We start from the raw sequence: 16,288 nt of genomic DNA on the forward strand, positions 1-16,288 counted from the left end.
CCATCCAGCTTGTCCTATTGCAAGAGGATTGTGAACACCACAGCAGGGTTTTTTTTATATTTTCCTTCATTAAATAAGATTTGGTTCAGGTGATCACCTAATCAGAATCAACAGCCGCGGAGACACCATCACATGTTTCTCAACGCAAGCAATGACTAGCCAGGTCTTTCCCCGGGAAGGAACAACCACGGGAAGGGCAGTCTCCAATGAAGGAAACCACCTATGCCAAAACATGGTATCCATCCACAGACAGCTGTTTCGGGGTATTGCCCCTCATCAGTGTGGAGTAGGAAACTGGCTAGTAGGAGCAATGCCTAGTGAAAGGCTATGAACATAAGGATGAGTGACCTCATGGAGATCAACATCCAACACTGCGGAGACACCATCACATGTTTCTCAACGCAGTGATCTAGAGCAATGCCCCCATCCCTTATGGGAAATATGCAAAAGCATGTAAATCAACAGCCGCGGAGACACCATCACATGTTTCTCAACGCAAGCAATGACTAGCCAGGTCTTTCCCCGGGAAGGAACAACCATGGGAAGGGCAGTCTCCAATGAAGGAAACCACCTATGCCAAAACATGGTATCCATCCACAGACAGCTGTTTCGGGGTATTGCCCCTCATCAGTGTGGAGTAGGAAACTGGCTAGTAGGAGCAATGCCTAGTGAAAGGCTATGAACATAAGGATGAGTGACCTCATGGAGATCAACATCCAACACTGCGGAGACACCATCACATGTTTCTCAACGCAGTGATCTAGAGCAATGCCCCCATCCCTTATGGGAAATATGCAAAAGCATGTAAATCAACAGCCGCGGAGACACCATCACATGTTTCTCAACGCAAGCAATGACTAGCCAGGTCTTTCCCCGGGAAGGAACAACCACGGGAAGGGCAGTCTCCAATGAAGGAAACCACCTATGCCAAAACATGGTATCCATCCACAGACAGCTGTTTCGGGGTATTGCCCCTCATCAGTGTGGAGTAGGAAACTGGCTAGTAGGAGCAATGCCTAGTGAAAGGCTATGAACATAAGGATGAGTGACCTCATGGAGATCAACATCCAACACTGCGGAGACACCATCACATGTTTCTCAACGCAGTGATCTAGAGCAATGCCCCCATCCCTTATGGGAAATATGCAAAAGCATGTAAATCAACAGCCGCGGAGACACCATCACATGTTTCTCAACGCAAGCAATGACTAGCCAGGTCTTTCCCCGGGAAGGAACAACCACGGGAAGGGCAGTCTCCAATGAAGGAAACCACCTATGCCAAAACATGGTATCCATCCACAGACAGCTGTTTCGGGGTATTGCCCCTCATCAGTGTGGAGTAGGAAACTGGCTAGTAGGAGCAATGCCTAGTGAAAGGCTATGAACATAAGGATGAGTGACCTCATGGAGATCAACATCCAACACTGCGGAGACACCATCACATGTTTCTCAACGCAGTGATCTAGAGCAATGCCCCCATCCCTTATGGGAAATATGCAAAAGCATGTAAATCAACAGCCGCGGAGACACCATCACATGTTTCTCAACGCAAGCAATGACTAGCCAGGTCTTTCCCCGGGAAGGAACAACCACGGGAAGGGCAGTCTCCAATGAAGGAAACCACCTATGCCAAAACATGGTATCCATCCACAGACAGCTGTTTCGGGGTATTGCCCCTTCCCGTGGTTGTTCCTTCCCGGGGAAAGACCTGGCTAGTCATTGCTTGCGTTGAGAAACATGTGATGGTGTCTCCGCGGCTGTTGATTTACATGCTTTTGCATATTTCCCATAAGGGATGGGGGCATTGCTCTAGATCACTGCGTTGAGAAACATGTGATGGTGTCTCCGCAGTGTTGGATGTTGATCTCCATGAGGTCACTCATCCTTATGTTCATAGCCTTTCACTAGGCATTGCTCCTACTAGCCAGTTTCCTACTCCACACTGATGAGGGGCAATACCCCGAAACAGCTGTCTGTGGATGGATACCATGTTTTGGCATAGGTGGTTTCCTTCATTGGAGACTGCCCTTCCCGTGGTTGTTCCTTCCCGGGGAAAGACCTGGCTAGTCATTGCTTGCGTTGAGAAACATGTGATGGTGTCTCCGCGGCTGTTGATTTACATGCTTTTGCATATTTCCCATAAGGGATGGGGGCATTGCTCTAGATCACTGCGTTGAGAAACATGTGATGGTGTCTCCGCAGTGTTGGATGTTGATCTCCATGAGGTCACTCATCCTTATGTTCATCACCTAATCAGAAGCACATTAAGTAGAATGAGGTGTACTCTGGTTGGAATTCAACTGACACTGGAACAGAATGGCTGTTAGACATGTAGAGAAGCTGATTTTTATAAAACTGGGCAGTGATCTCTTAATTTTTGCCAGAGTTGTATATACACATACATACATACAGTGGCTTGTAAAAGTATATATATACATACATACTGTATATATATGTATATATATATTTTTTTTTTTTCCATTTAAAGAGATGCATATGTCTGATATATGGGACAGATGGATTATTATCTGAGCTCTCAAGATACAATGCACACATGTAGTGAATTTACCTTTAAAAGGGATGTGCGCTCTCCATACACTGTTATAGAGTGAGGCTGAGCCCCCTGGCCGGCAGCATGTATAACTCATACGTATCTTACATTCCCGGGTCTGAAACCGACGAATCCTCACAGCGCACAGTGCATGTGTTGGGGGGTTCATAAGTCTGGTCATTGGTTTTGACCAGACAACACTTTTAAAAGAGGTAAACTCACTACATGTGTGCATTGTATTTTGAGAGCTTAGATAATACGCTACTTGGCCCATATATCAGACGTACGCATTTCTTAAAATGAAATATATACATATATACAGTGGCTTGCTAAAGTATCCACCTGACGGTTTTGACCGAACAACCCCTTTAACAGAAATGCTCCCTTCCCAAATGTACCTATCACCGTCATCAAATATTACCACTGGCCCACAAGAACCCCACACAGCGAGGCCTTCCAACGCGTCACTGCAGTCAACCAGATAGCGTCTGAACTTGGATGGACAAAATCGTTAGATTTAGGAAAAACTGGAAAAATGTAAAGCTATGGACGAATGTGATATTTGCTTGAAATATGATAATTTCATTTTGCAAAGTGTTGATTTTGCATCTTTCCCCCCCCCACAGGAGTGGATTCTAAGTTAATTTTATATGTATAATCTGGTTATGTGACGATTGTATGTACAATCCAAGTGAATCTAGTTTTGCATTAATAGAAGAATTTTGTTAATTTTTAATTACATTTATGTTTGGTTTTTACAATAAAAATTGCCCCTTCCCAAGAACAAGTCACTGCTCTATCCGTCATCAATGGTAGTAAAAAAAATAATGCTGTGTTTCTCCTTCCATAATCACAACAATAATTATGCAATTACTTCTACTAATAACAGTACCGATTCAGAAGACTCTCCCACTTGTCACAGTAGCCCCTCAGTAGTCAAAGCAGTTGGTTAATTTCACCCTATCAGCTGACAGGCCTATCTCCCCACTAGTACCAGCAGCAGCCGGCGTCCCACAAGTGACAGCGGTCTGCAGGCAGGAACTACGTAGGAGCAGCCTATTACCCTTTACTGCCTGTTAAATGTTGCTTAATGTTCCTGCATCAATCAATTAAGAGATGGCAATGTAGCTGTCATCAGATGGATGCTGTCAGTGAAGGTCCAGCTGCTTCTTTCTGCAGGGGATGTAAGAAATGGTTTCCAAAATCATTTCCTTTTTATCACGGCAAATAAATTAAAAAAAAATTGCCATTTTTTTTGCACATTACAAAAAAAGATGCAAATTACTCTTCAGCCTGCAAAATGTACATCTCCTAAAATAAGATCATGTTCATACGTTGTCAAGTAATTGATGTAAGTGATATAAGCAGCCTTGCAACACTATTGTTTGCAAAGCAACTGGACAACTGCTTACATTGTCGCCAGGTGGGCAAAGTTTACAAGGAGAACTATAAAGGGCCAAAGTGTCATTTTTACATGATTACAGCCATGAAATTAGTTGAAAAAGTAAAGCTTATCGGGAGAAAACGTATGATTTCCTTTTTACTGTATTTCAATAATTTTATGAGATAAATACCCCTTTAACACGGCCTTAAAAGTCACTGAAGAGTTAACCCAATGCCTGGAAATGACCAGAAGCCAGATAGCTGATGTACAGATTTGCTACCAGCATTTAGGGCTCTGCTTATATTGATGAAGATATTTATAGCCAAGTGATAACAATGAATGTAGATTCTCGATTACTTTAGTGGCTAAAGTTTTCAGAACTTTTTCCATCCTTGGTACCTTTGTGGGTGCTCAAGGACCTGAGGTGGGTTGTGTGATCAAGCTGATCAACTTTTGGATGAAAACTTCAACGTAGATCTATCGTTTAGGAGAATTTTCTATTGTATTTTAGAGATATATTTGGATATGTAAATAGCCTCTTCAGAGAGGAAGAGGACCCGAAATCTATTAGCAATACTAAGAGTTCCTACATATACTGTAAAATCCTACGTATACAAAAGCAATCCTAAGGCCTCATACTCACTTGCAAGAGACTTGCACGATTCTCATGCGAGTCTCTCGCATGAAAACCTGGCACTGCCGCCGGCACTCGGACCGGAGCGTGCGACTACATGTATTTCTATAGCGACCACGTAATCTAGCCACATAAACCACAAATAGACATCTAAATGACAACTGATAATCATCTATGGGCTGTTTTTACCATTATACACGGCATGTCTACAATTTTTGGCCATGTAGTCCTAGCCTAAGGGCAGGTTTATGTCACCTGACTTTCGACGTTAAACGACCACCATACTGCTACTTGTTCACTGATCGTCAGTCATTTAATAGCCTGGATTAGATCGGCAGAAAACATTTCCTATGCATGTGGAACGGTAAGGCATAGATCATTCCGTGTGACAGCTATTACTCTCGGCAGCACGTGTCCTGTTTACTCAGGACAATGTGCTGCCGAAAAGGATGATTTTTTTTTAAGCCTTTCACTGGACAAAGGAGCATTGTGCTCGTTTGCCAGGTGATTGGCAGCCTGTTTACACTGCATGGTTCTCGGCAAACAAGTGTTCCTAGGAGCGCACATTCACGATAATTACCCAGTTAGTGGATTGACTTTGTAAAGGCGTGATAACATCGCTCACCAGAATAAGAGACTAGAAACACATCACTGACTCTTCGAAATTTCATGAAGCCGTCCCATAATATCAGAGTGGCTGCTTGGAAAAGCAGTTGGTTATTGACAAGGATTAAGTCGGAGACAGAATTAAAAGCCTGTATACATTATCGGTAATGGGAAGGAATGTAGCATTGAGAATAAAAAAAAATGTAACTCATCGCAGTAAGGGAACGAACAGCGATGACTGCATTTTCGTGGCACAGACCTTCAATAATAATAATCACAGTCAGGTCGTCTTGCTCATGCCTGTAGCCATTAATTGACCAGCTGCTCTCAATGCTCTTCCATAGCCACAGAGGTCTATGTGACAGGAAGTGACAGTGCCAAGGAACGGGGGACGGAGAGATGGATAAAAATAATATGGGCAGGCCACGCTGGAGGAACTGCTGCCATCAAATGTACTTGTATCACGGGCGGCAGAGCCCATTCCTCATCACGGGGAGAGAAAGGGTTTCAATAATGCAAATGGTCTCCGGTGCATTGTGTTTACACATATTAATGTGCAAGAATTACTAAAAACCGGCTGCAGGGTAGAAATTGCAGGGTGCGCATTCTTGTCCAGGTGTTTTCCCACATTTGTCTGCATTCTTGCGCTGTCTCTATAACCAATGCCATCTGTGGATTTCATTTTAAATATACTGATAGATAAAAAAATTAGATTTAACACCAATTTCTGCCTTGCACTTCTTTCTTTTGATATGTGTTGCCTTTTTATGGTTTTATAGACACATGTGTACACGGTGTAATATTTAAAAAAAAAAAAAATCAAGATATACTTTTTCGAAAAAAATAAATAAATCACAGTCTCATTATAAGTAGATGAGATCAATCTTAAGTCATAGCTGCTATGGCTCTGGTAAGGCCAGAAGCTATGGCAGGGGTGTGATCACAGATTTCTGATATGTTACCGTACATGGGAGCAAGTTACAGAAAATCCCCTCTTATCTACGATTTAAAAGGAAACCAGTAAGGATGATCTTATTATTAAACCTACAGCTGGATAAATGCTAGTGCGACAATAAAAATCCAGGAGTAATCCTATGTGATATTGCTGAAATAGCAAACTTGGAGGATGCCTACAAATGAGCCTGGAAGAGCATTGGAGGCATGTCGATGCCCGCTGACTGCCCCAGTGCACTTCTGGACTAATTTGCATGTGGCTGCAAAGCTTTATTTCTTTGTGCTGGCACACTGGATTACTACAATATTTTTATTATTGTACTAGGATCTGAACAGTCATAGATCTAGTTTCAGTAGTAAAATCTCTGAGTCCTTATCAGATCAGTCTCAGTCAAATTTAAGAAACCATCAAAGGGTGTGTTAGGTCATAGCATATCGACTATTATCGTTAAGATGGTCATCACTATTAGATCATTGGACCTTTGCTATCTAGTACCCCAATTTATCAGCTGTGATTTGTTTTAGTCGTTGCCGGATGTAAACAGGTGGAACAAAGTGGCAAATAATAGCCCCATTCGATGTATGGTGGCTGCTGCCGAGGATTTCAGAAAAGAATAGGAGCTGTTCTGCAGTACCTGGCAGCGGCCGCTGCGTATTGAATGGAGATGTGCCTTGCAACGCCATACTATGTGTTTATATGTGGCCACCACTTGAGCAAATAACAGCTGATTGGTGGGGTGCCACATGTTAGCCTCCACTGATATAATATTGATGACATATTTTATGGATAGCTTATCAATGGTTTATAACCAGAAAATCCCCTTGACAGCACCCATGCTTACTATTGCCAGGTAAATGCATATGAGATCCCTTCTGATGATACTGAAGTCCTTGTCTGCCCTAAGGATATGTGTACACAATCAGTAACGCTGTGGGTTGGATACTGTGTATTTGTGCAGCGTCCAACCTGCAGCCACCATATGTTACAGCATAGTGTATGGGATTTCAAGAAATCTCATGCCCACTGTGTGTGCACAGACGCCTGCAGATCACCTGCAGAGACGGACGTGCGGCGCATCTTTCCAGACCACAGCATGTCTATCTTGTGAAGACGCGATCCTCCGCAAGAGAAATTTCGCCAATAGAAATTTATTAGGCCAGGTGCACACGATCCGCAAGAGGCAGCGATTTGGATGCAGAGCGTGTTCACTGTGTCCAAAGCGCTGCCATCTATTGAACACAGGTGAATCCGCATGTGTGATCACTGAACCGTGCAGATTCACCACGATTAATACATTCTATTGGTGAAATTTCTCCTGCGGAGACTAGACATGCTGAGAAATAGACATGCTGCGGTCTGGAGAGACGCGCCATATCTTCGTCGCCACGGGCGTCTCTGGACACATAGTGTACATGAGATTTGTTGAAATCCCATCCACGATGCTGTAACATCTGGGCGCTAAACAAATACGCAGAAACAAACTCATAGCAACTCCTGATCGTGTGCACCTACCCTTAAACGTGAATCTGCACGGTTCAGTGAATAAATGTGGATTCACCTGTGCTGAATAGACGGCAGCGCTTTGGATGCAGCAAACGTGCTCTGCATCCAAAGCGCTGCCACTTCTGGATCGCGTACACCCGGCCTAAGGGTTCAGCAGTTCTTCAGGTATTGTCAGTGTTTTCTGCTGTTAAATCTGGAAATAAAGGTATTCTAAAAAACATTATTTATGCAGTAACAGTGAATTCTCGGTAATACATTTACTATTCCTTCTCCAGAAAGAACAGCTTTAAGAGAAGGCTTGGTCTTGGTGTCCATGCCCACCAGGACATTTGCCATCTGTATGTGTTGTAGGGTTCTGAATGTGCAGCTTAGACTTAGTCTATACAACATTTTTCTATATGCATATTCATGTAATGGTAGTGTTGGTCCTTCGCAGGGGGTCGCACATATCTCTTGGTCCATTTACTACACTACTACAGTCTGGTACCAAAGCCAGATACCATTCGGTGATACAAGCATAAAGGTACCACAGCGACAATCTCCGCTGGCAGTTTTATTATATGGCAGCACTAATGATGCTCTGTGCACATTACTGGTACACTCACAAAAGTAAAGCAAAAAAAAAGAGGGAGAGACGTTCTAGAAATTGGATATATGCTTTTAAACTAAGCAGGATCACTGGGCATAAATGTAAAGAATGCGTCATCTGCAAAACCCTGCAGATATCATGCCGAGTAACCCAATACACCACGTTGGAACTCTACAAGCAAAATTAAAATACATATTACAAACAACTTGGCACCTGCATGGTCGCCTGCACCAATAAGCTGATCCGTGGCTATACTACTCACATGCATCATTTACTGGTCTCTTTCATCGTTCAGAAAGACTGCACAAATAAAGTAAGTCCATGTAGAGGTGCTGCGTACCAACATAAAAACCAAGCTAAAAAATACATCAAAGCTTCCAATATTGCTCAACACGCAACCCTTCCATCGAGGAACACATCCGACTATTAGGAGGAATCTGCCTGATCTAATCCGGTAAATCCAGGTAGTCGCACTGCCAACCTTACACCATGATCTGCAGAGATTCCCCGCAGACTCTGGACTCGTACTGCTGGAAATCTAATAACCTAATGGTACTCAATAACACAATTTTCCCACATACAGAAGAGTTGGCAGCGAATAGGCACTTTACATTGGAAAAACAATCCATGGAAATGATTTACCGTCTGGATGTACATGATTTTCTATAGGCAGATGCCGGCCACAGAAGTTATTACACTTTCTCGTGTGGCATCTGATTTGTAAATATCTATTCACCAAAATAAATAAATAAAACATCCGGCAGCTGCACAAGGTCCCTTATGGGTGTGATCGTAACACTGTTGTGAAACCAGCAGCAGGAAAAGAATGCGGTTTTATTAAATCTCCGCAACAATTGCATCATATATAGTCAGCGTTGTATAAAGGAACAGGAGCTTCAATGTCTTCTTGGTCTGTTATTCACACTGGTCCGTGTGCTTGCCACAGTAACCACCCAGACTTGAGTGCAAAGGTGTTCAAGCCTCATGTCGGTGAGCAAACATGCACTGCTACATGTCACACGACAGGGATGAAAACTGGACAGATAGAATACAGTCATCACCCTCTACTGTACTGCAGACAAAAAAGGGCCATGAGAAAGAAAGAGGTCCCAGGAGAAGAGACCCCAGGCATCCACTAATTAATGGTATAAAGATCCAGGTCCCTGGACCCCGGAGATCAGGGCAGGAGGATAACAGGGAGATGGGGTCACTGGACCCACAAATTCCACATCATAAGACGGTGCTATATGTACATAATGAAGAGAAGATATTGTGACCCCCTGTAAAAATGTATAAGGCCAATGTGAGATGTGCTGGAGATAGAGGCAAAGTGTAAGGACCCAGGAGAGCAAGGAGGAAAATAACAGACCGCAAGAAAGAGAGAAAAGACCCTGCTGGCATTGCCACCATCAATATGTCATTTTTTTCACAAGTGTGTAACATAATGTATCACTGTTTAGGTGACACCTTGTCTTAAAAAGTATTAACCATCTCCTGCCTGTACCGACACAGCATGTACCCAACCTGGCCAGCACTCTGTTATGCCCACATCAGCCAGCCAGCACTGCATTAACCCCTCAAGTGCATTGCCAAAGCCTGCCAAGCATTAAGCACATCCTCTCTCGACAGCATACTGAGCCTAAAAAGCACAATCCTGTTCAGCCACAGCGGTTACTACACGTTGACAAAGCCTGCAGAATACTAGTCCCATTATCCAGAACTGCCAGGGTTAACCACATGCGGCAAGATCTACCATGAAAACATTTATGCAAGGCCTTATGGAGCTCAAGATTCAGTAGTAGCCATTTCTACACATATTTCGTGAGAAAAGCTGTGGACACTCATAAGACACCTTCACAGGAACAAGGGTTCGCTACCACTGCTTATATGTCACTCCATACATGGCACACAGTTATTCTGTATACCAGGTATACATCTTGTGGCATACTGGCGCTATAGCACAGCTCTTCTCTTGACATTGCCCATGCCAGGTCCAGAGATGCCTGGCACTGACTCAATGATACTAGGCACAGAGTCCCAACCAACTCTCGCCTTATCCCTTCCTTGCTCCAAGTTTTTCTTATACAAGTCATTCTGTTCAGACTATTCAGGTCTCCATCTTCACACTCCATTACAGGACATATGGCCTGGCCAAGATGAGTTGTGTAGGAGGGCATGCTATGGGTACAGTCATTACTGTACCATAACAATTTACTAGAATGGGCCAAAACTTCATTTTGCTACCCCACATTGAGGCTTAAGTCTTTCCGTTATCAGAGAGTATTTTGTTTTTCTGGTCAACAGCTGTAACCACATATGGATAATATTACCCTTGTCCTATGAGCATAGTGACCATTCCATGGGTATTGTACAAAACGTTATCTTCATGGTCTGAAAGGCCATAATACACAGACGTCATTAAGAGCAAGTCATTTCCTTGGCCATGCTTTGCCACAGTGTGGGGCATTGCACATAGTGTGGGACAGGGCATCTATCATAGTGTGGGGCAGGGCATCTACCATAGTGCGGAGCAGGGCATTGCCCATAGTGCGGGGCAGGGCATTTCCCATAGTACATGGCAGGGCATTGCTCATAGTACGGGGCAGGGCATCGTTCATAGTACGGGGCAGGGCATCGTTCATAGTACGGGGCAGGGCATTGCTCATAGTACGAGGCAGGGCATCGCTCATAGTACAGGGCAGGGCATCGCTCATAGTACGGGGCAGGGCATCGCTCATAGTACGGGGCAGGGCATCGCCCAATAGTACGGGGCAGGGCATCGCCCAATAGTACGGGGCAGGGCATCGCTCATAGTACGGGGCAGGGCATCGCCCAATAGTACAGAGAGGGCATCGCCCCTAGTGCGGGGCAGGGCATCTTCCATAGTGTGGAGCAGGGCATCGCCCATAGGGTGGGGCAGGGCATCTCCCATAGTGCGTGGCAGGGCATCACCGATAGTACGGGGTAGGGCATCGCCCAATAGAACGGGGCAGGGCATCGCCCAATAGAATGGGGCTGGGTATCGCACATAGTGCGGGGCATCGCCCATAGTGCAGAGCAGGGCATCGCCCACAGTGCAGGGCAGGGCATCGCCCATAGTGCGGGGAAGGGCATCTCCCATAGTACGGGGCAGGGCCAATATTGCGGGCAGGGCATCGACTAGTAGTGTAGAAAGGGTAATGCCCTAAGTCAGAGAGCCGCCTAGTAGTGCAGGCAGAGCATTCCAACATAGTGCAGGCAGAGCATTACCCCAGCGGCAAAAACAGACTGAAGAGGGCCCCTGTGCAAGAATACTATATGGGCCAATCTTTGTGTCTTTGACAGTACCTGCTTGTTGATTTGAAGGTAAAATTGGACCCCTTACTTCTCTGGCCGTTTTTGGCATCAATAATAGTGCAGGCAGAGCATCGCCTTGTAGTGCAGGCAAGGCATCTCCTTGTAGTCCAGGCAGAGCATAGCCTTGTAGTGCAGGCAGAGCATTGCCTTGTAGTGCAGGCAGAGCCCAGTCCTCAGGCAGAGGATCGCCCATAGTGTGGGACAGGGCATCGCCTATAGTGCGGGCAGGGCATCGCCCATAGCACAGGGCAGGGCATCGCCTAGTAGTGCAGGCAGAGCATCGCCTAGTAGTGCAGGCAGAGCATCGCCTAGTAGTGCAGGCAGAGCATAGTCCTTGGGCAGAGCATCGCCTAGTAATGCAGGCAGAGCATCGCCTAGTAATGCAGGCAGAGCATCGCCTAGTAGTGCAGGCAGAGCATCGCCTAGTAATGCAGGCAGAGCATCGCCTAGTAATGCAGGCAGAGCATCGCCTAGTAGTGCAGGCAGAGCATCGCCTAGTAGTGCAGGCAGAGCATCGCCTAGTAGTGCAGGGCAGGCAGAGCATCACCTAGTAATGCAGGCAGAGCATCACCTAGTAATGCAGGCAGAGCATCACCTAGTAATGCAGGCAGAGCATCGCCTAGCAGTGCAGGCAGAGCATCGCCTAGCAGTGCAGGCAGAGCATCGCCTAGTTGTGCAGGCAGAGCAACGAACAGTTGTGCAGGCAGAGCATCGCCTAGTAGTGCATGCAGAGCATCGCCTAGCAGTGCAGGCAGAGCATCGCCTAGTAGTGCAGGCAGAGCATCGCCTAGCAGTGCAGGCAGAGCATTGCCTAGCAGTGCAGGCAGAGCATCGCCTAGTAGTGCAGGCAGAGCATCGCCTAGTAGTGCAGGCAGAGCATCACCTAGCAGTGCAGGCAGAGCATCGCCTAGCAGTGCAGGCAGAGCATAGTCCTCGGGCAGAGCATCTCCTAGTAGTGCAGGTAGAGCATTGCCTAGCAGTGCAGGCAGAGCATCGCCTAGCAGTGCAGGCAGAGCCCAGTCCTCAGGCAGAGCATCGCCCATGGTGTGGGACAGGGCATCGCCTATAGGGCGGGCAGGGCATCGCCCATAGCACAGGGCAGGGCATCGCCTAGTAGTGCAGGCAGAGCATCGCCTAGTAGTGCAGGCAGAGCATAGTCCTTGGGCAGAGCATCGCCTAGCAGTGCAGGCAGAGCATCGCCTAGTAGTGCAGGCAGAGCATCGCCTAGTAGTGCTGGCAGAGCATCGCATAGTAGTGCTGGCAGAGCATCGCATAGTAGTGCTGGCAGAGCATCGCCTAGCAGTGCAGGCAGAGCATCGCCTAGCAGTGCAGGTAGAGCATAGTCCTCAGGCAGAGCATCGCCTAGTAGTGCAGACAGAGCATAGTCCTTGGGCAGAGCGTCGCCTAGCAGTGGAGGCAGAGCATCGTCTAACACAGGGGTGGGGAACCTCAGGCCCCAGGGCCATTTACGGCCCTCGATGACCTTTTATCAGGCCCCTGAGCAGATTCTCAGGGACCGCATTCTTGGGCAGGGAGCTGTATTTTGATTGCCACAATCTCATTAATTTCTTCTTCCTCTGTTAGCACACACGCAGTGTTCACTACTGAACACCGAAGGGCAAGCAATGAAAGACTAAGTCATGAAACCAGTGCCAGAGTCAGGATGTACTTTGTGGGCGGAGTTTGTATGGCCCCCGAAGGATGGTATAAATATCCAAATGGCCCTTGGCAGAAAAAAGATTCCCCACCCCTGGCCTAGCAGTACAGGCAAAGCATCGCCTAGTAATGCAGGCAGAGCATAGTCCTCGGGCAGAGCATCGCCTAGTAGTGCAGGCAGAGCATAGTCCTCAGGCAGAGCATTGTCCTCAGGCAGAGCATCGCCTAGTAGTGCAGGCAGAGTATCGCCTAGTAGTGCAGGCAGAGCATCGCCTAGTAGTGCAGGCAGAGCCTAGTCCTCAGGCAGAGCATCGCCTAGTAGTGCAGGCAGAGCATAGTCCTCAGGCAAAGCATCGCCTAGCAGTGCAGGCAGAGCATCACCTAGTAGTGCAGGCAGAGCATCGCCTAGTAATGCAGGCAGAGCATCGCCTAGTAGTGCAGGCAAAGCATAGTCCTCAGGCAGAGCATCGCCTAGTAGTGCAGGCAGAGCATAGTCCTCAGGCAGAGCATCGCCTAGCAGTGCAGGCAGAGCATCACCTAGTAGTGCAGGCAGAGCATCGCCTAGTAGTGCAGGCAGAGCATCGCCTAGTAGTGCAGGCAGAGCATAGTCCTCAGGCAGAGTATCGCCTAGTAGTGCAGGCAGAGCATAGTCCTCAGGCAGAGCATCGCCTAGCAGTGCAGGCAGAGCATCACCTAGTAGTGCAGGCAGAGCAACGCCTAGTAGTGCAGGTAGAGCAACGCCTAGTAGTGCAGGCAGAGCATCGCCTAGTAGTGCAGGCAGAGCATCGCCTAGTAGTGCAGGCAGAGCATAGTCCTCAGGCAGAGCATCGCCTAGCAGTGCAGGCAGAGCATCACCTAGTAGTGCAGGCAGAGCATCACCTAGTAGTGCAGCCAGAGCATCGCGTAGTAGTGCAGGCAGAGCATCGCGTAGTAGTGCAGGCAGAGCAACGCCTAGTAGTGCAGGCAGAGCAACGCCTAGTAATGCAGGCAGAGCATCGCCTAGTAGTGCAGGCAGAGCAATGCCTAGTAATGCAGGCAGAGCATCGCCTAGTAGTGCAGGCAGAGCATCGCCTAGTAGTGGAGGCAGATCCTAGTCCTCAGGCAGAGCATCGCCTAGCAGTGCAGCCAGAGCATCGCCTAGTAGTGCAGGCAGAGCAACGCCTAGTAATGCAGGCAGAGCAACGCCTAGTAATGCAGGCAGAGCATCGCCTAGTAGTGCAGGCAGAGCAACGCCTAGTAATGCAGGCAGAGCATCGCCTAGTAGTGCAGGCAGAGCAACGCCTAGTAATGCAGGCAGAGCATCGCCTAGTAGTGCAGGCAGAGCATAGTCCTCAGGCAGAGCATCGCCTAGCAGTGCAGGCAGAGCATCGTCTAGCAGTGCAGGCAGATCATCGCCTAGCAGTGCAGGCAGAGCAACGCCTAGTAGTGCAGGCAGAGCATAGTCCTCAGGCAGAGCATCGCCTAGCAGTGCAGGCAGAGCAACGCCTAGTAGTGCAGGCAGAGCATCGCCTAGTAGTGCAGGCAGAGCATAGTCCTCAGGCAGAGCATCGCCTAGTAGTGCAGGCAGAGCATAGTCCTCAGGCAGAGCATCGCCTAGTAGTGCAGGCAGAGCATCGCCTAGTAGTGCAGGCAGAGCATAGTCCTCAGGCAGAGCATCGCCTAGTAGTGCAGGCAGAGCATCGCCTAGTAGTGCAGGCAGAGCATAGTCCTCAGGCAGAGCATCGCCTAGTAGTGCAGGCAGAGCATCGCCTAGTAGTGCAGGCAGAGCATCACCTAGTAGTGCAGGCAGAGCATAGTCCTCAGGCAGAGCATCGCCTAGTAGTGCAGGCAGAGCATCGCCTAGTAGTGCAGGCAGAGCATCACCTAGTAGTGCAGGCAGAACATAGTCCTCAGGCAGAGCATCGCCTAGTAGTGCAGGCAGAGCATCGCCTAGTAGTGCAGGCAGAGCATCACCTAGTAGTGCAGGCAGAACATAGTCCTCAGGCAGAGCATCGCCTAGCAGTGCAGGCAGAGCATCGCCTAGTAGTGCAGGCAGAGCATCGCCTAGTAGTGCAGGCAGAGCATCGCCTAGCAGTGCAGGCAGAGCATCGCCTAGCAGTGCAGGCAGAGCATCGCCTAGTAGTGCAGGCAGAGCATCGCCTAGTAGTGCAGGCAGAGCATCGCCTAGTAGTGCAGGCAGAGCATAGTCCTCAAGCAGAGTATTGTCCAGTAGTGCAGGCAGGGCACAGCAGAGGACAGCTTTGCATGCACTGCAGTGGGAGGCTGTTATATGTTCTGCTCATCAGGTGTACCATCACACAGAATAGACAGCACACACCCGGGAGCATCGCTCCATGTCTCCACACACACATCGCCCCCTCCTCTCACCGGTCCCGCTGCTCCGGCTCCCGATACAGCCCATAGTCATCCTCAGCAGTCCGGGCACATCCCGACAGTGCACAGGACCCGGGCACAGGCGTTTCTGGGTGTCTGAGGAACCGCTCCCAGTGTAAATAAGGACGAGGGGCCGCCGCTGAGAACGGGGAGACTGCCGTGTCCCTGCTCCCGTTATGTTCCCCGGAGCTGCAGCTGCTGATGAGCGGAGACCGTGACGTCACTGCCCCTCCACGACTACAGCATCCACAGCAACACCCTGTGCCGCCTCATTGTAGGGGCGGGAGAGAGGGGGACGGGGACAGATTGGGGGAATTAGAGGAGAAGCCATGGCTGGTCACACACCGGGGAGAAATGGCGGTGACTGGAGGAGAGAACACTGACCAGTCCCAAGGGAAGTGCACCCTGATAATAGGGATGAGGGGAGCAGCCCAGCCTGGCTGGTAATTATGGGGCCAATTACATGGGCGCTGGTCAGTCCGGGAATAGGATATAGACCCCCAGCTGTTGTTAGGGCAGCCCACCTGATCTATCTAGTAGTAGTAGTGGGCATGAGAGACCCCAGATTCCTGTGTGCATTGGGTTGGGTGCATTATTGCAAACATATTAAACAGCACCGTCTACAGCTCTTGTGCATACCGATGTGTCTCCATGGTAACAGACAAACCAAATGATCCCTCAGTCCAATGTTACCTTCTTGT

At 48.1% G+C, this 16,288-nt stretch overlaps 1 protein-coding gene across 2 annotated transcripts in view; it reads right to left on the minus strand.

Annotated features, from left to right (window-relative positions):
• Positions 1–15,923, minus strand: part of FAM131A (family with sequence similarity 131 member A) — a 110,925-nt gene extending 95,002 nt beyond the window's left edge. Inside the window, exon 1 of one of the 2 annotated variants that reach the window (XM_073589226.1) lies at positions 15,582–15,923. In XM_073589226.1, coding sequence (XP_073445327.1) covers positions 15,582–15,621 — 40 coding nt within the window. In that variant the 5' untranslated portion in view covers positions 15,622–15,923. The remainder of the gene's footprint in view (positions 1–15,581) is intronic. The other variant, XM_073589227.1, reaches the window with a different exon arrangement.
• Between the last annotated feature and the right edge of the window lie 365 nt (positions 15,924–16,288).

The sequence above is a fragment of the Dendrobates tinctorius genome, unplaced genomic scaffold, assembly GCF_039654945.1.
Source record: "Dendrobates tinctorius isolate UK_male_01 unplaced genomic scaffold, ASM3965494v1 ptg000107l, whole genome shotgun sequence".
Classification (NCBI taxonomy): Eukaryota; Metazoa; Chordata; class Amphibia; order Anura; family Dendrobatidae; genus Dendrobates; species Dendrobates tinctorius.